Source organism: Lutra lutra, chromosome 1 (genome assembly GCF_902655055.1).
Source record: "Lutra lutra chromosome 1, mLutLut1.2, whole genome shotgun sequence".
NCBI classification, from domain to species: domain Eukaryota; kingdom Metazoa; phylum Chordata; class Mammalia; order Carnivora; family Mustelidae; genus Lutra; species Lutra lutra.
In genome coordinates, this window is record NC_062278.1 from 217582133 (window position 1) to 217607727 (window position 25595).

General features: G+C 54.7%; 3 protein-coding genes across 11 annotated transcripts in view; 2 read left to right on the forward strand and 1 right to left on the reverse strand.

Moving 5' to 3' along the window:
* Positions 1–2206, forward strand: part of ARHGEF18 (Rho/Rac guanine nucleotide exchange factor 18) — an 81074-nt gene extending 78868 nt beyond the window's left edge. For all 5 annotated transcript variants that reach the window (XM_047703900.1, XM_047703864.1, XM_047703874.1 and 2 more), the window contains exon 29: positions 68–2206. In XM_047703900.1, coding sequence (XP_047559856.1) covers positions 68–216 — 149 coding nt within the window. In that variant the 3' untranslated portion in view covers positions 217–2206. The remainder of the gene's footprint in view (positions 1–67) is intronic.
* Positions 2207–3756: 1550 nt separating this feature from the next.
* PEX11G (peroxisomal biogenesis factor 11 gamma) lies at positions 3757–13526 on the reverse strand. 2 transcript variants are annotated; one of them, XM_047703942.1, is made up of 6 exons: positions 13269–13526; positions 10191–10390; positions 8356–8548; positions 6830–7008; positions 4952–5014; positions 3757–4421 (listed from the first exon to the last, which is right to left on the reverse strand). In XM_047703942.1, the coding sequence occupies exons 2-6, from the start codon at positions 10301–10303 to the stop codon at positions 4187–4189; spliced, it is 783 nt and encodes a 260-aa protein (XP_047559898.1). In that variant the 5' UTR covers positions 10304–10390; positions 13269–13526; the 3' UTR covers positions 3757–4186. The 2 variants fall into 2 exon arrangements, with proteins under 2 accessions (XP_047559898.1, XP_047559906.1); XM_047703950.1 differs by lacking the exons at positions 10191–10390; positions 13269–13526 and adding an exon at positions 9851–9930 and having other exon boundaries at positions 8356–8544.
* Positions 13527–14141: 615 nt separating this feature from the next.
* TEX45 (testis expressed 45) lies at positions 14142–19748 on the forward strand. 4 transcript variants are annotated; one of them, XR_007122955.1, is made up of 9 exons: positions 14142–14293; positions 15512–16091; positions 16986–17092; positions 17179–17279; positions 17507–17619; positions 17729–17838; positions 18181–18385; positions 18882–19002; positions 19505–19619. XR_007122955.1 is itself a non-coding variant. In XM_047703913.1 (9 exons), the coding sequence occupies exons 1-9, from the start codon at positions 14279–14281 to the stop codon at positions 19730–19732; spliced, it is 1545 nt and encodes a 514-aa protein (XP_047559869.1). In that variant the 5' UTR covers positions 14142–14278; the 3' UTR covers positions 19733–19748. The 4 variants fall into 4 exon arrangements, 3 of the variants coding, with proteins under 3 accessions (XP_047559869.1, XP_047559881.1, XP_047559891.1); XM_047703913.1 differs by having other exon boundaries at positions 18917–19002; positions 19505–19748; XM_047703925.1 differs by lacking the exon at positions 19505–19619 and having other exon boundaries at positions 17755–17838; positions 18103–18385; positions 18917–18997.
* Positions 19749–25595: the final 5847 nt, after the last annotated feature.

Here is a 25595-nt window from a genome sequence, read left to right on the forward strand (position 1 = left end):
TGGGACAGCAGGGCCAATACGACGCCTGGCAGCTGCCGACAACCACCACTCCCCCACTCTCTTCCAGAACCCTGCTGCCCGGCCCCAGCTGACGTCCCTCCTGAGTGCTGCTCCCTCAAGCCTGGGGGCACCCCCGTGCCCCCCTCCCCCTTGCCACTGCCCACCACGCCACTCGACAAAGAGGACAGCAACAAGGAAGACGTCATCTTCTTCTAGAGGGGTTGTGGCTCGAGGTGCAGACCCCTCCCTGTCCTGCTGTCTGGGGGACAGCCCAGTCGTCCCTCTCCACTTCCCAAGCAAACCACCACCAACGGCCACCTGGCTTGGGTCAGGGTCAAGGTCAGGGCCAGGGCTGGCCCATTGTCTCGAGGCTCTTTCTGTAGGTTTAGCAGTGGTGCCTGGGTAACTTTCTAAGCCTCTCTTTTTTAACACAAAAAGGAAAGTTTTTAATCGAAGGTTGAACCAGAGCTAACCGAAGGAGCTGTGTCCAGTCACAGCTCCCCTGCTGGGGAGGGAGAGATCAACTCCACACCATTTGTTCCAAGGTAGTGACGAACAGTGGTACAAGATGCCTGATGACAGGCCAGACCGCAGTCTGAGGAGGGGGGCCACCAGGAGATGCTGGAACGTACCATTAGGGTCCCAGAAGGGGCTGGGTGCTGTCAGCAAGCCCTACTTCCAAAGCTGAGACTTGACTGTGTTCCTGGTGAACCTCAAGGCCAGGGCGTGAGTTCAGACAGGGTGGGGGGGGGTGGGGGGGTGGCACACAGCGCCCCCTGGGGACAGTAGGCCACAGGGCCGGGCGTATGAAGAGGACGGCCAATGGCTCAGGAGACAGGCTGTAGAGGTTCTGAAAGGGATAGACCATAACTCATTTTGACAGGTTTTTAAAACCTGCTGTTGCCAAACGTGGTGCTTTTCAAAGGCACCTCAGCACGGAGGCCTGCTTCTGTGGAGTTCAAGGACACCAGCCATTCTCCTGTCTGGAGAAGCCCAGTTGAGAGCATTAGCCGGGGCCACTTGCTCCTGAGGGTCCCAGCTCAAGGCAGAGGGTCCTCTGCCCCCATGAGATGGGTGGGGTCTTCCTGCAGCTGCAGGGAGGAAGGCCTCAGGGCAGGTGTCCTGCAGTGACAGACAGGTGCTGGTACAAGAAACAGAGCGGAGGGACCACCATGTCCTCGTGGACAAGGACGAAATGGTAGAGGGGTCACACATGGCCTGGAGACCTCGGATGGGTGGGTGGCTCCGGGTGCCTTGTGGCCAGTGAGCTCTGTTAGGCTGTTGTCCCTCCCACTGGAGGACAGGGGTTACCCGTCGTACTGGATGTCCAGGAATGTTCTGGGGCTGGCCAGTGGGTCGGAGACACACTTCAGCTGTGGAGGAACTCAAGCTCGGGCGCAGGGTGGTGGGTGAGGATACACCAGCCTTTGCTCCCCAGGCTCCCCCACCCCCACCCCACTGAGCCCAGAGTCCTGTCCCTCCCAAAGCGGCAACCGAAGGACTGGGACCCCAGCTGAGCAGTTCTGAACCTCTCCCGGGCACAGTGAACGGTGTGCCAAGCCCGGCCTCTCCGAGAACCTCCGCGCTCCGCCCCTCCCCTGCCTCCCACTGTGCTTGGGGCCTTCAGCAATTGCGCATCCTCGGGGAGCAAGGACAGGCGTCCTCCCTCGGCCCCGTGACGCGTCCAAGCTCATCCGTGCCATGTCTGTGGTCAGTGTTGGTGTTTTCGTACTGAGACATCTCCGAGCACTTTAGCAACGTCGACTTTAAGTTTCTGTCCTCTTGTGAAGAGAACATTCCCGGGCCCTCATGCTGGGTGATTTAACGCCACATGCCCCTGGCTGCCTGCTCTGGTCTGACCCTCCGAGACACCACGATTCCTCAGCCGGTGACAAGTCCAAGGACTCTCAGCTCGGCCATGTGGCAGGAACTGGGGTGTCCCGCCACGGGTCAGTGTCGGTGGTGGTCTGTCTCTCGTCCAGGCGAGGTCCCTCCTGGGGAGAGCCCGATTTTACTTGTACGGTTGGTGGTTGAGCAGATCCTCTTTATTTCCGTGGAACCCGTGCACGTCCTCGTTCATTGTGACCATAATCTTAGTACACCCAACAATTACTTTTACGATGATTGCAGCATTTCCTCACTGCGGGGTCTTTGAGACCCGCCCTAGAACTGAAGACCTGATTCCAGCAATAAAGGTGTCGAAGATAAGCCGACGGGAGTGTTTGGGGTTTTGTCGAAGGGGGCTCGGGGTTTTGTCATAGGAGTCTCGGCCCAAAGGTCAGTGCTGGAAGGGGCGCCCCTCACACCCTCTGCTGCAGGACGACCTTGGGGAGGCCTGGACCCCATGCCCAGGGCCCCACACACTGCACCCAGGAAGCTCCAGACGATGACTGCATCCAGGCATTGAGAGGCAGAGGCAGTGGGGACGCCTGGGGCCCCCCAAGAGCAGCCCTCCAGACAAGGCTGAGGGAGGGCTGGGGATGTGGCCAGGTTCTCCCCGCTCAGGCAGGGTCCCCGTGCTCTTGGAATGTCAGCCTAGACAAGGAGCTGTCACCCCGAGCAGGGCCATCCCCAAGGCCCATCTGCCTCTCTGTGCCCAAAGGAGCTGAGTTGGTGACAGCAAGTGCTCCCTGGGGCCTGGGAGAACACCTGTAGGTCCCGCTTCCAGGAACTGGCTGGCCTTGCCCCCCGCAAGAGGCTGAAGTTGCCAGGCAAGGAAGGGCACTGGGCAGGGGGTGTGGCCACACTACAGAGGGTGATGCCCAGATGCCCGGCACCTGGCTCTGCCCAGGCCCATGGGGGCACCAGCCTGCTGAGCCAGACAAGCTGCCTGTGTGTGGTGCCCCCCCAAACAGCGCTCTGAATGCCTTACAGGCAGGGAAATGGGTGTTCCTGGAGGTCCCCCCCAACCCCCCCCCCCAGTGCCTGGAGTGCTGGGAAGGGGGCCTCTGCTAAGGGCCAAGGCGAGCACGTCTCCCCTTTGCATGAGGGGAGGGGGAGACTGACCGAGCCCGGCCCCTCCCCTCGCCCAGGGCCAGGTGGGCGGGTCGACTGCGCCCCGAGTTAACCCGGAAGGGCCTCCATCCCAGGTCTTCCCACCACGTAGCTTCCTTGTAGGACAAGACATCGGGCGGGTGTCCTATGAAGTCTTGGGGGCTGCAAGCCCATTTTTGTTGGCTGTGGAATGTAAGGGAGAGCTTGATCCCCTCTGCTTTCCGGTTAGGACTCAGAGATGGAGGGTCCGAGGACACATCAAGAGGGGCAGGCACCTGCCTGAGGCCACACACACGGGGCCTCTCGCGTGTCAGCTAGAGACATCCCGACCCAGCCCATGAGGTGGGAGGTGGGAGACGGGAGCCTGCGAGGCCCGGCTGCAGACGAGTCCATAAAGCACTGGGCCCGAGCTGTGGCTGGGTGCGAGATGCTTTGGCCACAGCAAGCACCCTGAAGCTGCACAGGGGACAAGACACAGGCATGGCCTGGTGGAGGGTGGCCTCTGTGGCCCCTGTGCCCCAGACGGGAGAGCTGCTCGCCTTGGCCAAAGGCTGCTCAGGGGCAGCGGGCTGTGCTCACAGAGTCAGAGAGGACCCACCCTGGGCCAAGCATATTCCAGAAGGCGGGCCGGGGAGGTGTGGTTTCCAGGCATCACCCACACCCCCCTCCCCCCACAATGCACAAGGCTGCCGCTGCCCCAGAGGAACAGGGTGTGTGAGTGAGGGGGCCTGCAGTGATTTAGAAATAAGCTCTCATGCTTGGCCTGGCACCAACACGCTATTTAATCAATCATCATCTCGACCTTCTCAAGGCCCGCGTGGCGCCCGCCATCCCGGCTCCCCAGCTCACCTTTATTGGAATGCAGGACATGGGCCGCGCGAGGCGCTGCGAGGCCCCCGGCACCCTTTTCTGCATGTAAGGCCTGGGGACCCCTCCTCTGGGGGTCTCCCACGTGGAGCCCCTGCCTGGCTGGAAAGGCCCTGGCTCTTGGACCCTGGGAGACCTCACCCCTGCCCCCATCCTGCCCCAGAATGGGTGTGCGCCCGATGTGGCCCTATGTGTCCTCTAGGTGACACTCCCTACACCTGGCATTGACTCGCTCAGTTAGACCCAGCCCCCCCACCAAGTGATTTCTGCTTTGTGGAAGGGGCTCCGGTGGGGTTCTGGCTGCAGCCACGCCTCCCAGGCCACATCAGGGGGTGGTGGCCTCACCCTGGCCACTGGCCCGGACAGCCTGGTACATGCTGAGGAGGGAGGAGATGGTCCCAAGGAGCCCCACGAGCCACGGGGGGAAGCGGCCAGCCCACAGGACGCCCGGAGGCAGCCAGTGCACAGCATTGGCCAGATCTGCCGCGTTGCTCAGGAGGGTCAGCACCTCCGACTGGACCTGGGCCTCCATGGCCCTCCTCTTGCTCCACGGCAGCCGGCTGTGGGAGCAAAGAGAAGTGGCTGGGGAAGACCCACGCACACCCAGGCTCACCCGAACAGCAGGGAGAGGTGACAGCAGAGTGAGTGAGAACTGGTGGGGCTGAGTCCCTGTCGCACCCCCCAGAAGGAGTCTCCAGCGTGAACAGGGCACAGACTAGTGTGGGAAGTCTCAAACCCACACCACAGTCCTCTGGGCTCTGGAGACAGGCCGGGAGCTGGCTGGTGGGCACAGCGTTGCCCCACATTCCTTCCCGGGATGCAACAGGGACAGTGACCTCAGTCCCTAAGAAACCTGTTTCTGACCACCCGCCCTGCATGGGGTGTGGCCAAGAGGGCTCAAGCCAGCCTCAGTTTCTCCATCTGGGCCAGCCTCTGTAGCTGCTGTAAGGCCCCCGTGCAGGCCCGCACAGGGGCGAGGCTGAAAACTGGTGACAGCTCAAGGCACCTCCCTGGCTAGGGAAACCCACCAGGGTCCCCAACTTGCGGGAGGAAGTCGGCCTTTCTCCAGGGCAAAACCGCATGGTCGTACCTGGTGAAGGCCACCGCGGGGCCCCTCAGCCTCCATCTCAGCGTCAGGACCATCCTCAAGGACCTGCAGCAGACAAGGAAAGCAGGGTGGGGGCGCAGGCTTAGCTCCCCAGCACCAGCCCGAGGGGAGGCCACCACCCGCCACAATGGCCACATGTGGCTGCAGCCGTCGTGCACCCTCCCAGAGCTCCAGACCCACCTGGGCCTCGGAAGCTCCTGGCAACTCCTAATTCAGGCCCTGACCTGCCTGCCCTGTCCACACCAGATCTGGAAGCATCTAGTGCTTCTGATGCTGGAGCCAGCCACGTGTCCCTGTCCACGCGGCCTGTCCCCAGAGAGCAGGGGACCCAAGGCAGCCCCTGCAGTGAGGTAAGTGGGTCTGCATCGGGGCCCCCTCGAAGACCGGGGCAAAACGCCAATTCCTGCGTCCCGGGTCCCGACTCGCCAAATGCAAACCTCTCGGCACCCGGGCCTCTGCATTATTGCAACAACCCCCCCTGCTGACTCTCAGGCACTTGGGGTCCTACGGACACCTGGCCGGGACCCCCACACTTGCTCACCCCAGGTAAGAGAGAAATGATGGAAAAAGTATAAGCTCTAAAAATGAAGAGGCCGAGCACAGACGATCTGAGGCCGATGCCACCACTCTGTGATCGCACAGCAGCGGAAATGTCTCGTTCCACACCTGTCCAGGCCCCCAGGACGCGCCACCCAGTGAATCCTGATGTAAACCACAGTCTTGGGGTGCCCGTGACTTGTCGACGTGGCTTCATCAGCTGCTGGGGGAGTTTGATAATGGAGGGGCTGTGGGGCGGGTGGGGCACCTGCAGAAGCTCTCTTTTCTTTCGGTTCAATTGCGCTGGGAAGATGAACTAAAAATGAAAGTCTATTTTAAAAATTAATGGATCCAGGGTGCCTGGCAGGCTCAGTTGGTACAGCCTGCCACGATCGATCTCAGGGTTGTGAGTTCGAGCCCCACTTTGGGTGTAGAGATGACTTAAAAATTTTTTTAGAAAATTTTTTAAAAACAAATCAATGGGACCAAGGATGCTCTAAAACAGGAACGCGAAGCATCTTGGGGCCAGAGGTCCCAGGCACTGTGAGGAGAGGCCGGGAGCCAGCCCTCTGGGAGCTGTATAGAGAGTGGGGACCTCCGCATTGGACTGTGGATGGCTTGAACCTTCCACTCTGCGGTTTGTTCTCATGTTCCAGACCATCGATGATAACAGTATAATTAGGGGATGTGTCCCTGGGGAAAACAAGGGCTTTGGAATGTCGGTGTCTGGGGGGAGGGATGGCAGCTGATGTGGGCTCCTCCCCCACTCCTCCGGGGATCTGAGAGGCCAGCCTGTGCCTTCGGATCAGGGAGCTCAGAACAATCCCACTGAGCCCCTGTACGGAGAGAAAAATGTTCGGAAGGAAACCCTTATTTGAAAGTTCTAGAAAGTTCTAGTGTGGGTTTCAGAAGCACATAGCCAGTCAGGAAACTCCTGGCTGTTCTCTTTGGGGATGTTTACCGACAACCGCGCAAGCCCGGAGTTCAGAGAGCCCGGGGAAAGGCAGTCCCACCGTCTCCTTCTGTCCCCAGCCTGGAGTTCTGTGTCCTGGGTCCAGTGGGCACAACCACGCCCTCCATAGATGTCCACATCCTAATACTCCCAGGCCCTATGAGCGTGCTCTCTGACACGGCACAAATGACTCTGCAGATGGGGGAGGATATGGGGTCCTCACAGGGCCCTCAGGAGGGGGAGGCAGCAGGGTTGGAGCCGGAGACATGCCCAAGCGAACGGGCTGTCAGGATGTGCTCTGGAGACAGAGAGGGGGCCGGATCCAGGGAGGTGCCCCTTATAGCCAGTTGGAGGGCATTAGGGCCACATACCTGGCAATGCCCAGGAGCAGGGAGAGGCCCCAGAAGGCTGTGCTCAGTGTCCACCACCGGGCAGAGTCCACGCGGAGGATCTTGGCATCAGCGGCCCAGGCGATGTGCTCACAGGGGTAGTAGAGCTGGTCGGCCAGGTTGCCGAGGACCGATACGCAGCGGACAAAGATGTCCTCCTCCTGCAAGACCGGGGGTGGGGGACATGGGCCTGGAGTCAGACCTAGCCAGGCCCATCTTAGGGACCCAGACCAAGCCCAATAGCGGTCACAGGGCGGCGTCGAGGCCCAGCAGGCCGGCCCACGGCTGGCCACCTCGGGGAAGAAAGGCCTCATTCCTGCTTCTCAGAGGTGTGGTCATCATGGCCCGGTGGAGTAGCAGCAGTCAGCTTGGCTGCACAGGGGATGCCCTGGAAGCTTCAAAACCCCGCCTGAGCCCCAGGGATTCTGCCTTGCTAGGTCCGGCCTAGGCCCTGGTACTAGAAATGTCTTTTAAGTTCCCAGATGAGTCCCGAGTAGAACAACTTTGAGAGGCGCTGCATCAGGGCCTTCCCACCCTGCAGCCTTCCAGTCCTGCCCACAGCTCTCCAGGCACAGGGCTCTAGGAGAGCAGGGGGGGTTGGCGGGGGAAATGGATGGGGGACATGACACTCAGTGATGACAGTAAGTGGGCACTAGGCCGTAAGTCCTGGGTCAGCTCCCCAAACCAGACAGGGCTCACCAGCCCCTAAGTACCTCTTCCCCTGCAGTGCCCAGCCATGGACCAGGCTGCCGGGCCTGGATGTTGCCCTGTGACTGGCTTGGTCTTGGTCTGGGTGTCAAAACAGGAGGAAAGTCCAGAAAGCACCTGAGATGGAGGTGACTGGGCCATGGGCGTTGGAGTGGAACGAGGGTGTGTGCATCTGAACATGGAGTGGCTCAGAGAGGGGATGGTGGGGTTGGGGGGGGGGGGTCGGAGACAGGTAGGGCAACCCAGGGAGGGGCATAACTTGGCCAGGCTGGCCCAGGGCAGCTTCTGGACCCACTCCCTGGGGACACATCCTCTGCTGTAACCGCAAAGTCAACATGTCCGTTGGCGGGGGATCAGCTCTATAGCAGAGCACAGTGTGGCTCTGTTTGGAAGCCCTGGTGTTCTTGGAAGGAAGAAGCTCTGTTTGGACTGATAAGGAGCGACCTCCAAGCTGTGCGGTTTAAGAGAAAAAAGCAAGTGGCTGAACGATGCACACGGCGCACGACTACTTACGTGAACAAGGTGATTTGCCTGTGCACGGACAGGACACCTCATGAAGGAATCAGAAACAGCTGACAACAGTAGCTGCTTCGGAGGAGGAAAAACGAGGGTGGGGGGATCAGGAAGGAGGGAGACTTTTTAATCACACAGCCTTTTGGAACATATGAACGGATAAGCTATTTTTTCATTTAAATTCAAATGAGAACAAGCAAAGCAAAATTTTGGCCCACACCATTGCCTCTACACAAGTCCATAAAACACCAGTTTCCCAGAGTCTACGGCCCTGCACGCCCTGTTACCTCTGCCCCCAGGCCATACTGCTTCGTGTAGATAAACATGGCCACATCATCAAAGAGTCGCAGGACGGTCCTACAGTGGCTGAGTTGGGAGGACAGGGTCAACAGGCGCGTCCCCACTTCTGACCTGGCTGGACATCGTTCCACCAGGACCCCGCCAACCAGCTGGCAGCAGTACCCCAGCGTTCGGATCTGTGGGAAACCAGAAGCAGTCAGCAGGGGCCTGCTCCTGGGCTGAGCTGAATGGGCCCCCACGTGGCCGTGGGTCACATGGAATCAAGTTGGGGGCCGGCAGGGGGGTTGTGCGGACTAGATCAACAAACTTCCAATAAAAGCTTCGAGTTTTAAGAGGTCCTTCCAGGTGGGACAAATGAAGAAACGTAACCTCACTGTCCAAAAGTCACTGCAGAGACCCTAAGGCAGTGCTGGTTTGTGTCCCTGAGGGGCACACCCTTTAGAGACAGATGTCACAAGAAAATGCAACCATTCCGCAGCTGGTGGGTCCTCCTTTCCCCAGCAGACCGGAGAATGAGGCGGGTGTGCATATTTGCATCTGTCCAGCTGGACCAATGTCAGTAGCTGGACTGGGGAGCGAAGCGGTGGGGCCTGAGCCCAGTGAGCCAAAGGGTAATCTGCTCGAGTTACTTCAGTGAGGAGGAATCCACTCAGTGGGTAACTTGGGGCATGGGGAACTGGGTCAGCCTCACCACCCTCACAGCTTTATTTCATCTGCTTTCCAGAAATTGCTTTTTCCTGCTAATACGTTACTCTCACAATTTTTCAGTCCCTTTGTAACAGCAAAACTCTGCATTTTAAATGTGCAGCGTGGGAGTTTATTAAAACCTGAATGCCCAGTCATAGGGGATTTGAATGGGACCTAACTGCCCACCACTGGTACGTTTCCTGGTACAACTTAGATGCTGGCCTGTAAGAGAGAAAGGCTTATGTAGGAACAAGCTGAGTGTCTGCCTTCAAGGACCTTCCAGCCATATGGGAAAGCCCTAAACATCTTAAATCCCGTATGAGATTGTTAGGGACGACCCGGGGGCCAACTAGGGCAGCCTAGTCAGATCCTAAATGTTCAAACAGGGGTTGGGGTGGCCTGTAAATGTCCAGCCAGGCTGAGCTGAACCACCTAAATGCCCAGTTATAGGGGATTCGGTCGTAACCTCAATGCCCAGCCGTAGAGGCAGCGCTGCCACATCCTGCCTCCTCATATGAGACTGCCTGAGACAACCCAGTGACCTCCTTCAGTGGTCGGGTCGGATCCCAAATGTCCAAACTTGCGGATTTGGCTGGTATTGAAAATACCCCACCATGATGAGTCAGCAGGAACAACCTGCTTGTCCACCGCTAGGGGACAGGGTCGAAGCCCAGCCGGGAGGACGCCTCGGCGACGGGGGATCCTGAGAGCCCCGCCCCGCTCCGGCCTCAGTTTCCAGTCACTGAGCTCCGGCCCTGATCCGGGACCTCCGGCCGCGCTCCGCCCCAGCCTCACCAGGCGGTCCCGACCCCTGTAGGATTCCAGCGCCGCCGCCAGGCCGCTCAGCGCCGCCATGGCAACTCCGCCGTGACGCCACCGTGGCGTCTGCGCGCAGCGCCGGGGGGCGGGGCAAGGCGCTAGGCCACGCCTCCCCAGAACTCTCTGCGCAAGCGCGGCAGCGACCCTTTGTACCCAGAGACTGTCTTTGTCTGCTGCAGGGAGCCGGACCGGTTTGCAGGCTAGTGGCGGCCACGTGTGCACCCAGACGGCCCTGGGCGCCCGCCGCGACGACTCGTCTTTTCAAAGTTAACCACCTACCCACAAAAGTAATATCCAAGCGAAAGCACCAACCCATTTGCTCTGGTTCAGGAAGGGATTTTTCCTTTTAATTTCTGCGCTTCCCCCTTTCTGCGTTGTCTGCTTGTCTACAGGGAGCATGTACAGCTTTTGTAAAATCGTGAAAGACATTCTGAGAATGTTAAGGAAACTCCTACACTCGTTCTAGAAGAGGCGAGATTCTGGTAACGAGTTGCTCCGAAGAGGGTAGCTGTGTGGCTGGGAAGAGGATATTAAATCGTTCACCTCTGTACCCCATTGTAACTCCCCGCCCCCCACATAGGTGTGCATCACTGTATGATTTTCAGGTGCACAGCAGCAAGGTTTGACCCAGACACCATGAAATGATCACAGTAAGTTGAGTTAGCAACCATCATCTGGTATAATTTTTGTAGCTTTTGAACTTTGTGCAGCATACGTGTATTCTCTCATCAAAAAGTCAAATGAAATTTTTCAAAAAGTTAACATGATCCGTTTGCCTTTTTTTTTTAATATTGTGACACATATGAGTCACCATTTTAAGACATACAATGAAGTGGTATTTGCAACACCCACATGGACAAATATCACCCCTTTTTAGCTTCAAAACATTTTCATCGCCCTCAGAGGAGACCCCATAATTCTGGCAAGCAGTTAAATCTATTCCTCCTTACCCAGCCCCCAACCCTCACTGTCTGGTTTGTCTCAGTGGGTTTACCCATTCTGGATATTTCATATAAATGGAATAATGCGGTGTGTGATCATTCATGTTTGGCTTCTTTCACTTAGCATCACGTTTCCAGGGATTCATCCACGTTGTAGCTTATATCAATACTCCATTCCTTGGGACGCCTGGGTGGCTCAGTCGGGTGCCTTCGGCTCAGGTCATGATCCCTGTGTCCTGGGACTGAGTCCCACATCCGGCTCCTTGTTCAGCAAGGAACCTACTTCTCCGTCTGCCTCTGCCTGCCTCTCTGCCTGCCTGTGCTCTCTTTCTTCCTTACAAATAAATAATCTTAAAAAAAAACAAACAAACACCTCCATTCCCTTTGTGGCTTGAATGGATCTGCTGCATTTCGTTTATCCATTCAGCCATTGATGGACCATTGGATTGTTTCCACATTTTGGCGACTAAATAATGCCGCTATGAACCTGGGTGTGCATGTATCTATCTGTTCAAGTCCCTGCCTTCAACTTCAGTTCTTTTGGGTAGATTTCCAGGAGTGGAAGGGCTGGGTCATAGGGTAGCTCTGTGTTTGACTTTTTGAGGAACTACCAGACTCTTTTCCACATTAGCTGCACCACTTGACTTTCCCACCAGCAATGCACGACATTCTCCACATTCCTGCCAACACTTTTATTTTGCTTCATTACTACTATTATTGCCCTATTATTATTATGGCCATCCTGATGGGTGGGACACTGTATCTCTCACTATAGGTTTGCTTTATATTTCCCTAATGATTCATGATGTTGACTGGCTGCCTTTTGCAAAATATTTCCCCTTGATTTCAACTTCTACGACCCTTTCTGCCTCATTCCCTTATTTTCAACCACACTGCCTTCCTCCTGGTCCTTGAAATTACAGTAAGAACACTTCTGCCCCAGGGCCTTTGCACTGGCTGTACCCTCTGCCTCCAGGTTCCCACATGGTTCCCTCCCTCCCCTCCTCCTCATGTTTATTCGGACATTATCTTTTCATTAGACCTCCCCATCACACCCTCCTGGACAATTCCTACCCACATTTCCTGCAGCCTTGTTTTCCTCCTAAGCTTAGAATACTATCTAACATAACTATATTGCTTCTTTATCTAGCTGCCTAGTTATTTGTCTCTCAACACAACATGAGGACTTTGATTTGTCTTGGTCATAGTTATATCCCCACAGCCCGGCACAAAACAGTTTCTCAGTAAGTGCCATAGACTTCCGGGCTCAGCTGTCCGCCCAAAGCTCTGTGCTCACACTCCATCCACACGATCCTAGGAAATCTCATCTCCCACGACTTCCCTGGGCCCCCCTTCACTGACCTCTCCCTCATGTCTCTTTAACCCTAACCTGACTCGTGCTCCCACCTGCCGCCTGGACACTTTCCCTGCACATCCCACCAACCCTAGCCCCACACTCAGCATGTCCCAGCATCCTCCGGGACATCTTGCTCTCCCGCGTCCCCATCTCTAGTCTCTCCCGCCAGTCCCAGACCTGGACATCATGCTCACCTCTTTCTCTCCACACACGCCCCTCCTACATCCCAATGTCACTGGAATCCATCCACTTCCTCCTGGCCCACAGCCCCCTCCATAGGCAGCCCCCCTCCTCTCTCCAAGCCCTGGACCCCCAGACCCGCCTGCCCCCCAGGTCTGTCTTCCCTACAGCATCTCAAGATGGGGAGTCAAGAGACTCTTTAACCCCCACATCTGACCACAGCCCTCCTTGCTTAAGACTTGGGCACAGGCACCTGTGTGCCCCACCCCCCAACTAGGGAAGCTGTTCCTGCAGCAGAAAAAAAAATCGGAGCCAAGCCCAAGGCCTGCAGAGGGAAGAGGGTCTTGGGCTGTAGCGCACACTGCTGCCTGACTGGCCAGATCCCTTCTCTTGAGCCCCTGCTGTCCCTGACAGCGTCATAATCGCACAGTACATTTTCTGAGTGACTGCTGAGAGCCAAGCCCTGTGCCAGGCATCACACAGAGAGCAGTGAGTCTTACAAGCCCTGCCAAGCCCTCCCAGTGTCCTCCACCATCTGGTTAGGGCCAAGCTTGACCTTTGAGAGAGAGACAGGAGCTCGAAGCTCCACAGCTGGCCTTGTTGTTGCTAGGAGCTGGCCTGGCTGTCCCAGCTAAGCCCTGGTGTTCTCCTGTGGGACATAAATAATTTTGCAGAATGCCAACAATGGACAAGGCCGCTCGGTGACCGTGGTGGAACGAGACAAAACAAGCTTGCTCTGTGATCACATCTGAATGCAGGCAAAACATGAGCATGGTCCAAACCACAGCAGCAAACCAGACATCCCCTCGTCCTGGATAGTCTGACTGACTACTGATCCTTTACCAATGACCGCTTTATTCTTGCTTCATTCCTTAGACTTTCTGATAAAAACTAAGACCCTCAATAAGAGAATTACCTCTCCCCCCTTTGCTTCCCGACGGCATCCCGGATCCACCTCCCGGTCCTTCTTTTCCCAGCAGGCAGAAGGACAAGGCTGAAATGTGTCTTTGCAACAACCTGGCTGGGCCAAAGCCCTCAGCTGGGCTCCAGGCAGGAGAGCCAGTGACAGGACCTCAACCCGGTGGACAAAATGACAATTTGCTCGAATTTAGTGAGAAGAAACCCACTCAGTTAAATAAGCCCTGGAGAGGTATTAGCTAATGTTACAATGACAGTTGAATTGCACTATAAATGTATCAAATCAATGTGTTGTGCATCTCAGACATAGGCAATCTTCTTCTGTGTTAATTATATCTCAATAAGGAAAAGAGAGAAAAAGAAGAAAGGAAGAAAGGAAAGAAGGAAGGAAGGAAAGGGGAGGGGAGAGGAAGAAAGGAAGGAAGGAGAGAAGGAAGAGAAAGGAAGGAAGGGAGAGGGAGGAGAAGGAAGGGGAGAAGAAAAAAGGAAAAAAGGAGGGGAGGAAGGAATGAGTCCTGGAATAACATTAAGCATTGCAGTGACCCAAAGACCAAAGATGCTCGCTCATTCTGTGTGGCGAGTGTTAGAAAGCCGACCAGCAGGAAAACTTTGGGAACTTATACTCATGAACACCTGCCCCCAATCCTCACTGCAGCTTTCTAAAGTGGTCACCATTCTCCACCCCATTTTCCAGATGACAAAACTGAGGCTTCGAGAAGTCACTTGCCAAGCTCTCTTGAGCTCTCAGGAGGCGGGATCCTCTGGCCTCACTCCTGATCTTCCTCCCAGCCGCCCTCAGAGCTCCTGGGAGACCATTGTGAGAGCACCGCCTGGGGGAAGCTCTTTGGTCACAATAGGCAGAGCTGGGTCACACTGGGACGCAGCCTTGGAAGGAACAAGGAACGTATGAGCATCCTCTGGGAGACTGGGGACAGAGTCAGAGGAAGTCTTGAGGGTCAGGCCGGTTGCCAAGTTGCCAAGCGCATCTTCTAAGACTCAGTAGTCCCCATGCCACCCCTTGAGGTAAGTACCTTATCCTCATCCCCGATGTGGGAGCTGAAGCTGACGGGAGCCCAGTTATTTATTCCAAGGTGACCTAGCTAGTAACTTCAGTTGTCCGATTCTCCATCAACTATAAGAAAACTTCTCAACCCTCAACTCTTTTTGCTGCCAAAATGGTAAAAAAAGAAAAAACAAACAAACACAGACACTGAAAAACTGTGGTCTTGTTATCATGCTTGATGCCTGCTTTCTAAAGAGGTCGACGTGAGCTAGCTGTGAGCGGACATGGTCTGGGCAGGGGGTGAACCTGCTCTAGGGGTGTGGTAGGACGAGGGGGAGGGCGACTTTTCCGCTCTGAGCAAAGGCAAGGAAGTCCCAGTTAGCTAACTGGGGCGCTGACAGCCGGGAACTAGAGATCAGGGAAGTGGAGTGAGAGGTGTCTAAGCTTCAGAGAGTTTGAGGGAAGGAAGAGATCCTGGAGGGCAACCGCAGGAGGCAGGAAGCCCAATGAGGAGGTGTGTGGCACAGATAGGACAGTGGCCAGGACTGAGCAGACATTGAAGGGGAGAGCCATGGCCTTGATCACTGACTGAGAGTGAGGAGAGGGGGCTCCTGTATCAGAGAAACTGTAGAATGCAGTGGTTCATTCTTCAGCCCTTCCTGCGGCACTGACCCCCTCCAGGCAGGGCCTTTGCACCTGCTGTTTGTTCTACCTGGAATGCTATTCCCCCCGGTACCCAAAACCTCCCCTCCCACCTTTTCCAGGTGCTCAACTGTCCTCTCAGGGACACCACTCTATTCGAAACTGCAACCCTCCCAACCTCAGCCCCATCCTCCTTCCCAGTGTGACGTTTTTACCCACAGGCCTTAGCTCCTTCTCCTAACTCCGCAATTGATAGCAGTGCATTTATTCAGTATTGTCTGTCATCTCCTCGCCCCAGTATTAACTCCACAAGGGTACAGCTCTTGGTCTGTTTTGTTATCTGATGTTACCCCTTCCGAGAACCTAGAACAGTGCCTGGCACACAGTAAGCATCAAATGAATGATGATATCTCTCCTTTCCCTGGGGGCAGGCACCGGGGCTGGGCCTGTTTTTTGTTTTTGTTTTTGTTTTTTTTTTTTCTTTCCACAATGTCCCCAACCCCAAGTGCCCCGCGCCTGGAACACAGGCAGGAGTAAAAGGCAGCATTGTCCTCCAGCCCGGCGCTTGCTCACTCCCGGATCTCCGCCCCTCCCAGGTGGCGCCCTGTCCCGCGATGGCCGCGGTCACCCCGCTGCCATGCCCGATGTCCCGGCTGGACTTCCTCAAGGCCTCGCACTTTGCACTGGGGCCCGACCCGCGGCTGCACGTGGGCGACATGCAGTCCACATCGCATCGGGACTTCCCGGCCCACCCAGGCAGAACCCGCGCGCAGCAGTGCCAGGCACCGCCCCGCGGGTCCCTCTTCGCACAGGACACGCGCTCGGCGGGCACGGGGCTCGAGTCCGAGACGCACGGCGCGTACGCGCCCCCGGGGCCGTCGCCGTCCCGGCGGTCGGAGATGCGGGAGCGCACCCTCACCATGCAGGCCAGCAACTGGCGCGTGCTCGCCGACCCGCGCGTCCGCACCAGCGCGTCCACCGTGCGCGCCGACTTCGGCTGGCCTGAGCCGCCGGCGCGCGCGAGCGAGCAGATCCGCGGCGCGCGGCTCATCTTCGACCGCGACTCGGTGCCGCCTGGCGACCCAGCCAAGCTGGGCATCCCGCCCACCACCTACCAGGCGTTTTACCTGCCCCACGACCCGTGCCCGCAGCCCCGCGCGCCCTGCTGCCACCTCGGTGAGGGCGCCCGGGCGGCCAGCGCCACTTGCCAGCTCCCGGTGGGCGGGGTTTCCGCGCCCTCCCCCAGGGGACATGTGGCTGAGTGTGGAGATCGTTTTGGTTGGCGGAGGGAGTGCTACTAGCAGGGGTGGAGGAGACCAGGGATGCTACCACGCACAGGACAACTCGCCCCAGTAAAGAATTTTCCAGCCCCAAATATCAATAGTGCCGAGCCCAGGAAAATCTGGAACTTCCCAGATCCTCAGTTTCTATACTCATAGAATGGCATAGGTCCTAATTTTTTTTTTTTTCCAAGGGGGTGTGCCAGGGCCAGAAGTGGTGGCTTGGAACCAGGTTAGAGCAAGTAGACCATTCCAAGCCTGGATTTTCCTCGGTGCCACAATAGCCCCCCGTTTCGCAGGAGCTGCTGAAGCCAAAGGCACGGAGTGCGTGGTACAGCTGGCATCCAGGGAGTGCTCAGAAAAGAGTAGCTGTCATTTGTGCGATTTTCCAACTCTGTGACTCAAGGGGATCCGCGGGGGGAGTCACTAGTCAGAGGCCCTCCACGCGGGATTCAGGGATTGTCAGATCTGGACTGGACTTGTTCTGGTTTTACATTTCCGTGACTTCTGGCAAGTCATTTTGCCTCTCTGAGCCTCCCGAAGGCTGTGAGGTGGGGAGAATATGAGTCCTGCAAATGAGGTTCGAAGCCCTTAACCTTGATGGCGGGTTCAATACTTGGTAGTTAATCTTGTTATCATTTCTTGTATTATTTTGGATGTTTTCCACACAGCCCTCGGGGGAGGCTAGACAGGACTGCCCAGCTCCCCTTTCCAGGCAAGGACTCGAATCCTAGTGGGCTTGAGGCCGCGGGGGCTCAGTTCTTCTCTGTCTACTCTTGCTTATCTACAGGGGGCCTCAACCCCCTCAGGTGGGACCACAGCAGACAGGACAATGCGACCTCCTACCAGAGACACTTCCAGGCCCTGCCAAGCCCACCGGCCTTGATGTGTAAGAGGGTAAATCCATGTGGGGCTGGGGCTGCTGGGGAGGGCAGTGATAGGGGCTGGGTGGTGTTGCCCTTCCCACCTCTGTCCACGCACAGGCCTTCTCCAGCGTCGAACTGGGAGACTCCAAGATTGGCTATGGGCCCATGTGTTCAGAGCAGAAGCAAGCCTACAGACCCCAGGGTCTGCCCCCAGAGAGGTACAAAAGGATGGTGGCCTTCCACCAGGGTGAAGGGCTCTCAGCGACACGTGGAGTGTGTCACCTAAGGCTCTGGAGCCAATACTTGCCTTTGAGGCCTCCATCACCCACAAGCGAGGCTCTCCCACCATGAGCACCCCACAAATTGGCCTCTGGGAAGCCTTCCCCTCTCCCATTTCCTGGGAGTTGCAAGGGCCCAGATCAGACAAATCCCTGCTGATCTGCAGGTATGATAAGGCCCAGGCCGCAGCCCACATCCATTATGTGAATATTCGTCCTGGAGATGGCCTATTCCATGACAGGACCACCAAGGCTGAACACTTCTATGCCCGAGAGCCAGGTGAGTCTACTGCCGGCCTGGCCACCCCTATCCCTCCTGACCTCTCCCAACCCTCCCTTCCCCATGGGGTCCTCCCAGGCTGGCTCAGCACCTACTCTGCCGCTGGCAGAGCGTTTTGTCCTTCACCATGACCAGACTCCAGCGTCGCACATCCTGGAAGGAAACTGGCGCCCTGGTCCAGGCAGCCTCACCACGTCCATGCATTTCTTCCATGGCCAGGTCAGCAGGAAGGGGGGGACCTCCCCCGCTCCCCCCACCCGGGGTTCATCAGGGAAAAAGGTCTCCCAGGCAGGACGAACAGCAAGTGCAAAGGCCCTGAGGTGGGAGTGAGCTTGACATGTGTGGGGGGATCTCTTGGATCTACCTTCAGGATCTAGGGTTAAGCCACTCAGTGGCTCTTTCTGCAAAATGAGATACAGTGCCTACTCCCAGCACCAGCAACGTGGGGCCTATGGAGGGTGTGAGCTATCCAACGTCGTACAGCGCTCACCTCTTTCCTCCACCCGGGTTTTGGGAGATTCCGGACACGGGAGCTTCCTAGATGCCACGTGATCTTAACAGCCGCATCCGGTGACCGCACCGCCCAGCCGCCACGTGCCTTTAGAGAAATTGAAGAGTCACGTATGCCTAGGGGACCCCTCGCTGCTCAAACAGTTCTTCCAGACTTCCATGGGCACGGACTATTGCCCCCCTGCCTCGCCAGAGAAGGTGCAGAAAGCACCCAATCTTCACTTGATGCCTAGCAACCTGCCCCAGGGCACTGACGGTGAGCGGTTTGGGGGCGGGGAGGGGCAGAGGGCCCTTCCCCGCCACAGCTCTAACCCCGCCCCGGCCAGTTTTGTCCCGCCCACCGACAGATTCTGGCTCCGCCTCCTGAAGCGCGAGATCCCACCCCCTGGGCGGAGATCCCCACTCGGCCCCAGGACAGCCCGCCCCTTCGTGGGCTTGAGGCCCCACCGCGACCGCCACCTCCGCCACGGCACCGCCCCTTGCCTGGCTATAGGCCCGCCCCTCTCCATATCTGCCCTCTCCCGGCTCTAACCCATGCTCTTCTGCCAGACTCTGACTCCTCCCCCTCACGGACTAGCTTGCCCTACATTGCCCCGCCCTGCGCTTGCCACGCCCCTGGCTCCTCCCTCATCCCCGCCTCCTAACCCATCCTTCGCTCCAACGTTCTCGCTGGCTCAGGCTTTGCCCTGAAGTCCTACTCCATCCTTAATCTCCCACGTTCCTACCTGGGGGCCACACCTCTCCTCCCTCAGCCCCTCAGTTCGATTACCCCCACCCAAATCAACAGAAACAGATTTTTTAACCATGAACCAGAAGATGCTGAAGCCTCAGAGAACACCTCCAGCCTCCGTGACTGAGGAAATGCTTCAGCGGGTGAGGGACGGGGAAGGGTACCTCTCTGATCAGATAGCCCCCCCAATCAGTGTAGCTTTGTCTCAGGTTGATAACACCGTCACCTCAGGCCCAGAATTAGTGTTAAGTCCTTCCAGGGTCTCTCTAGGATGACCCCAGGTACAGGGTCATCTTAACGTCACCCAGCCTCAAGGTCATCCCTAGCTCACCCCCAGAGTCGTGTCAGGGTCAGCTCAAGGACACCTTTATATTACCAGCCACAGTTATACCCCCAGCTGAGGGTTACCTCATAGTTACCAAGGGTCACCGCAGTCCTCGGATCATACCAGGGGTCACTGGTTTCTCTCCAGCTTCTCCTCCAGCTCCTGGCTTAGACCGAGGTGGGGCACCTTTTGCCCACCTCCTCAGAGCCCAGTCATCAGCCTTTGCTGCTCCCCAAGGTGGCACGGGAACCACGGGGTGGGCCCAGTAGGTCAGCCAGCCTCCAGCCTATCCTGCCAGGTTACCCACCCTGTCTCCACAGAGCAAATACAGCCACATTGAGCCCCCGCTGGGCAGACAGCGCTTCTTCTCAACCCAGTATGAGGATGAGTTTGCCTCCAAGTACCAGGGCCCAGCAGAGCTGAGATTGACCAATCTTCAGGACAGCCATGTGCCTCTGGGCTCCCTTCACCAGTGGGGGTGTGGGTCTGGGAAGGTAGACCCTCGGGCCCCCCAGGCCCCCACCTACCCATGCTCTAGCCAACAATAAACACTGTCTTGGCAGCATCCCACCCCTCCGCGTCAGTCAGCCATGACAGAGGATGCTTGGTAGGTTGGGGACGGTACAGGAGAGAGTGACTCCATCTAACAGTCCTGAACAGACACTTCCACGGGCCCTGAAGATCACCCCCCTCTGGGCAAGGGGGCCGTCCCAGCTTGTGCAAAGGCATGGTGGTTGGATTCAGTGTAAGGTGTTCTGGTTCACCAACAAATCTGAATGATGTGAAGAAAGGAGTCATAGCACTGAACAGGGTAGTGTGGTGAAGGGCTGAGAACACAGGCTCCTAGGCTGAAAGGATAGAGTCTAAATCTTCACTTCTCTGTCCTGCACAGTAGTCTTGGGCATGTCACTTAACCCCTCTGAGCCTCACCTGTTTGCTCATCTGTAAAATGGAGATGAATGACAGCTCTCTCATTAGAATGCTATAAATGAGAAATATACATACTTGGCAGTGTATGTATGACTGGGGGGTCAAGGAGGGAGAACACTTCCCTTCTGAGCATGAAGGTATGGAGGAAGGAGGAAGATGAGGGTATGGGAAGGAGCTTTCAGTCTTTGAGAGAGGGGGTAGGGTTCAGAGAGGGGAGAGGCTGAGTGACCCAGCAATTTCCTCCATTGTGGGTGAAAGCTGAAAGCTCAACAGTGCGCAGGCTGGCTGGGCAACTGGTCCCCAGGTCAGGGGTGGGTCCAGGGACAAATCAACAAAAGTCATCAGGATATGATCATGTCCAAGGGAGTAGGTGTCCAGCCAGGAACAAAGTGGAAAGTGCGGGAAAGGAGGAGGATGGAGTGGAGCCCCGTCAATGACAGGGCTTGACAAGCGTGTCAACAAATGGTACCTTGGACAGCGCCCCCATCTTGAAGGCTGGGTGTGTTGAGGTTAGCTCTATCTGGGGTAAAATGGGCCTTGGGGGCCATGCCCAGGGCCTGCTTCTGTCGGCTGTTGAGAATCTGGTTTCAGGGAATGCACATGGTTCTCTGACTCTGTCCCTGACTCCGTAGTCAGACCTTCAAAGACCAAGGCCTTCAGTCCAATGAGCCACTAAGAGCCAACTCAAACCCGACCAGAAGCCCTTTCCCCAGGGGCAGCAATTCTGTGAGGTCAAGTTGTCATTTCCACAGGAAGTACAGGAGTTCAGCTTTGAGTCCCACAGAATAAGACAGCCCTTTTGGCTGCACTTTTATTATCTGTTCAAGGGACTGCTAGCTGCGAAACCCCTCTTCTGCTTGCTTCCACTAAAGATCTACATGACACACTTCTGAATTACCTCATGATGAATCAAGTTTTCTCAGTCCCAGTACTACTGACATTTTGGATGGGATTGTTCCTTTTTGTCAGAGGCTCTCCTGTGTATTGTAGGACGTTTAGCCTCATCCCTGACCTCTAACCACTATATGCCAATAGCATATTCTCCCTTTACACCAGCTGGCTGTGAAACCAAAAATATCTCCAGGCATTGCCAAATGTCCCCTGGGGGTTGGGGGAGAGTGGGTTGAAAAACCACTGCAGTGAACCCAACCTGCAATGATCCCCAGGACAAAATCAGACTCTCCTGGTGAAGCTGGTCTGGTTGTTTATCAGACTACCCTTATCTAAAAGGCTTTTCATTTTTGCTTGCCTGCCAGGAAGCTCAGAAAGCTGACTTTGGTATTCATTTCCATGTAGCTCTGGTTGCTGAAAAATGCATGCTCCTGCCTGGTTCTAGGAATGGTTTAAAGCAACCCAGACACAAGATGAAAAATGATGTGTAGGAGTTCCAAGGAGGCAGATTTCCACACAAATTGAAGCATATTCTAACAATGGAACTGACTATCCCTGGGATGCGTTGCTAGGAAAGAATGGGAGCTTCACTAGAAATGTTTTTAGCGCAGAAAGATACTTCATCATGATTTGGGAGGTATTTTATGGATGTATGTCTATCCCTCCCTATATTCCACTCATCCTTCCCCACACCAAAAAAAAAAAAAGGCATTTCATATCAACTACAAAAACCCAAAAGGCTTATAAAACAAGATGAATAAAGTAGGATTGAACATGGGAGAACAGATTAATTTTTATAGGAAAACAAGGAGCAGCAGAATTCAGACCTGCCACTTACCTTTCTGTCCTTGGGCAAGTGATGTCATGCTCTGCCCATCACTTTCCTTGTGCATAAAATGAAATTGACAACAGTTCTTCCTTCATAAAGTGGATATGAGGTTTAAATAAAATGCACCTGTACCATTCTTAGAACAGGGTCTAGCATTTAGCTTCAGCTTGATGACAGGTGCCCATGTTTTTTAAATGTCTTGAACCATTTTTGTTGCAAGTGACAGAAACCCGGCTAACTCTAAATCAAGTAGAGAAAAGGATTTTTTTTTTTTTTTTTACTTTGTTACAAAGAAAACCACAGGCCCAAAATGGTGTTACTTGGGTCAGGCTAAGTTACCGAACCAAGGGTTAGTACCTAACCTAAATGCAGTTTCAACCTCCCCCAGAAATGTAAACCTTAATTTACCAATCAGGAATTTTTTGATAAGCACCAGTAAAGTAACCTGTCACATGGGCTTCTCCTTGGACAGAAGATGAGGTAATTCACCTAATATCCCCTACCTTTCCATAAGGGAAAGTGACTTTGCCTAGAACAATCCTTTTCTTTTGCTTATAACTTTCTCGCCCTAACCCTATAAAAACCTTCCAATTTGTACAACTCCTCCTTGTACAACTGCCCCTCTCTGTGTTAGGAGGGTTGCTATCCAATTCATGTATCTTTTTAAGATTTTATTTGAGAGAGCGAGAGCGCACGAGTGAACAAGGGGTTGGGGAGGGCAGAGTGAGAGGGAAAAGCAGGCTCCCAGCTGAGCAGGGAGCCCATCGTTAGACTTGATCTCAGGATCCCGGGATCGTGACCTGAGCTGAAGGCAGATGCTTAACCAACTGAGCCACCCAGGCATCCCCAAGAGTCATTAATAAAGCCAATTAGATCTTCACATTTATTTGGATAAGTTTTGTTTTTTATAACTCAGACACAAGAAAATCTGAAATCTACCCCGCCGTCTTGCAATCATGTAACCTCCCAAGCGGTAGCAAAAAAGGATGCTAGCAACCCAAATCCTCTTTTTTTTTTTTTTTAAGAGAGAGAGGGGGAAGCACACTCCCTGCTGAGCAGAAAGCCCGATGTGGGGCTCAATCCCAGGACCCTGAGACCATGACCTGAGCTGAAGGCAGAGGCTTAACCCCTTGAGCCACCCACGTGCCCCCCAAATCCTCTTGATTGAAGCCTCAAAGGAAGTAGAGGGTCTTGCCCCCAACTCGTCCTTATTGGAACTTATAAGACACTCTGATTGGCCCATTTAAGTCACATGCCTACCCATGAACCAATCATTGTGCCCAGAGGGATAGAATGCTGATTGGATGGCCCAGCTCACAGACCCACCCCTGGGTGATTTGGTTCCTCCAAAGCTCACCAGGATCTTTGACCTGGAGCCCAACCTTGCTGGATCCTGTCTCCTAGCAACAGATCTGTGTCTGCCCATCTTAGCATCTCTATTGCCCCAGGTTACAATCTGGAGGTTGGAAAGATAGCTAATAGGCTCTTCCCAATGGAGGGTAATTATACTTTTATAGACACAGAGTATTCAGTGTTAACCCGGGGAGGGGGATCAAGTCCCCCCTGGTTCTCAGATAATCCCAGTCTTATCTCCCACCGCATTACTAATTTCCTCTTCTAGCTTGGAGCAGAGAATTCAGCTGTGGCAATCTCAACAAATCAAGCAGATGCTGGTCTCTGCTGCAAGAAGTAAACAGAGGCAGCTTGTGTCTGTCTAGGGAGACCTTGATGAAAGCGCTATTTCAACATCCCGATATTTTTCTCCAAAGCCCCTCAAACCACAGTCTCAAGAAACACATGGTTAGAGTCCCAAGATAAAACAGGCAAGATTTTTTTTTTTAAAGATTTTATTTATTTGGGAGTGCCCAGGTGGCTCAGTGGGTTAAAGCCTCTGCCTTCAGCTCAGATCATGATCTCAGGGTCCTGAGATCGAGCCCCACATCAGGCTCTCTGCTCGGCAGGACCCTGCTTCCCCCTCTCTCTCTGCCTGCCTCTATGCCTAGTTGTGATATCTCTCTCTGTGTGTCAAATAAATAAATAATAAATCATGACCTGAGCTGAAACTAAGAGTCAGGCGCTTAATGTTAACTGACTGAGCCACCCAGGCACCCCCAAGTCGGCAAGATTTTAATCAGGAAAAAAAAAAAAAAGATTTTAATCAGCTTATTTTTCTTCCACATAACAACGATCGCTTGTTTCTTGAGGAAGGCTCTTCTCGGGGCAGATTGTATGCACTGTGTAAATCTAGGCAGTCCCATTCACTTTGTAGTGAATGTATTTGTCTGTGGTGGCTCTGCCCCTCTACCTCACCTTTGCTCTGCCAATTCCAGTTTTAGGTTACTTCCCTCAATATCCTTCCCTTTCCAGGCACTAATTCTAAATTAGTGAAGAGTGTTATCGACTCAAGGGACAGAAACCCACTAAAGCCAGCCTAATGCCCAGGAAATTTGTTGGCTCATGGATTGGGAAGAATGAAGGCTCCTGGCCTCAGGTCCGGCTGGATCCAGGAGTTCAGCCAATACAGACAGAACTTTCTCTTCAACTCTCACCTGTACATCCTGGCATAGACTGGCTTCAGTCTGCAGACTGTTCTTCCTGACAACTGGGGAAGGGGACTGCTGGGAGGATGAGGGCCTAAATACAGCTTATGATCCCAGAGGAAGAATGAGATGTCCTGTCTTTCAACCTAATTATTGTGACCAGGAGATGGGGTTCTCTGATTGGTACGTTTAGACTGAGTGATACTGGGGGGCTGTGTTAGATTGGCATAGTGGAGAAGCATCCACAAATGGAAAGCAAGGTGTTGATAAAGATACTCAGGGGACAGGGGCACCTGGGTGGCTCATTCGGTTAAACTTCTGACTCTTGATTTCAGCTCAGGTTATGATCTCAGGGTCATGAGATGGAGCCCAGCATCAACCCCTGTGTAGGGCTCTGCACTCAGTGGGGAGTCTGCCTGAGATTCTCTCTCTCTCCCTCTGTCCCCACCCCACCCCACTCCTGTCTCTAAAATAATAAAATAAATAATTTTTTTTTTTTTAAAGATACTTAGCAGATGGAAACAACAGCTGTCATTACAAGCATTATTTGTTACGGGACCTTCCAGGAGGTGGCAATTTGAGGAACTAGTGACATAATCCAATTTCAGTCTCCCATCTCTCAGATCTGCTGTGGGCTCTTCCGAAGCAAGGTGGAAAGCCAGTTTCAGACCTTGTGTTCAGCACAGGTCTAGAAGGTTCAGGAAAGAAGAGAGAAGACTCCTGGAAGCCGGATTTGCTTGAGGTGGTGGCTTCAAGGGTAGGTGGTGTCAAAATTCACCGAAGACCCTTGGAAATACAGCTGTGGCCAAAAAAGTTTTTTCCAGCTTGCTAAAAGGGAAGTTCATATACCAGGAACCATGGGTGCCTCTATAGGAGGGTGTTGGGGGACAGGAGGGCACCTTATAGGATTCACGCATGTGGAGCAGGGTGTGGGGAGTTTTAAGGAGAGTTAAAGAGAGGAGAAGCAATTCTAGGTTGGTGCTGTCAGGAAGCTGGGAGCGGATTGGTAACTGGGTATTTGGATGATTTTTATCTCGGAAGTGGGAGGATGGAAGTGGAGCTGTCATTGGTAAAAAGCAACAGTCATCGCGTTAGTCCGGGACAGGAGGGTGTGTATTCATTTTTGTGGTCGCAGAGTGTCCTTGTCTCTGGCCTGGTTCAGACATGGCCACAGAGCGGCCTTGTGTGATCATTGTTTATATTCTGTGACTGTTGTTTATG

What these genes read in the sequence shown, in the direction of transcription:
- PEX11G (XM_047703942.1), bottom strand. Translation starts at nt 10,303, where the DNA reads ATGTCTTTCACGATTTTACAAAAGCTGTACATGCTCCCTGTAGACAAG. An exon ending in CCCTTCCTGAACCAGAGCAA is followed by an intron (nt 8,549 to 10,190) that starts ATGGGTTGGTGC and finishes TTCTGGTTTCCC; the next exon opens with ACAGATCCGAACGCTGGGGT. An exon ending in CCCGCGGTGGCCTTCACCAG is followed by an intron (nt 4,422 to 4,951) that starts GTACGACCATGC and finishes TTGCTCCCACAG; the next exon opens with CCGGCTGCCGTGGAGCAAGA.
- TEX45 (XM_047703913.1), top strand. An exon ending in CTTCTATGCCCGAGAGCCAG is followed by an intron (nt 17,620 to 17,728) that starts GTGAGTCTACTG and finishes TGCCGCTGGCAG; the next exon opens with AGCGTTTTGTCCTTCACCAT. An exon ending in CTGAGGAAATGCTTCAGCGG is followed by an intron (nt 19,003 to 19,504) that starts GTGAGGGACGGG and finishes CTGTCTCCACAG; the next exon opens with AGCAAATACAGCCACATTGA.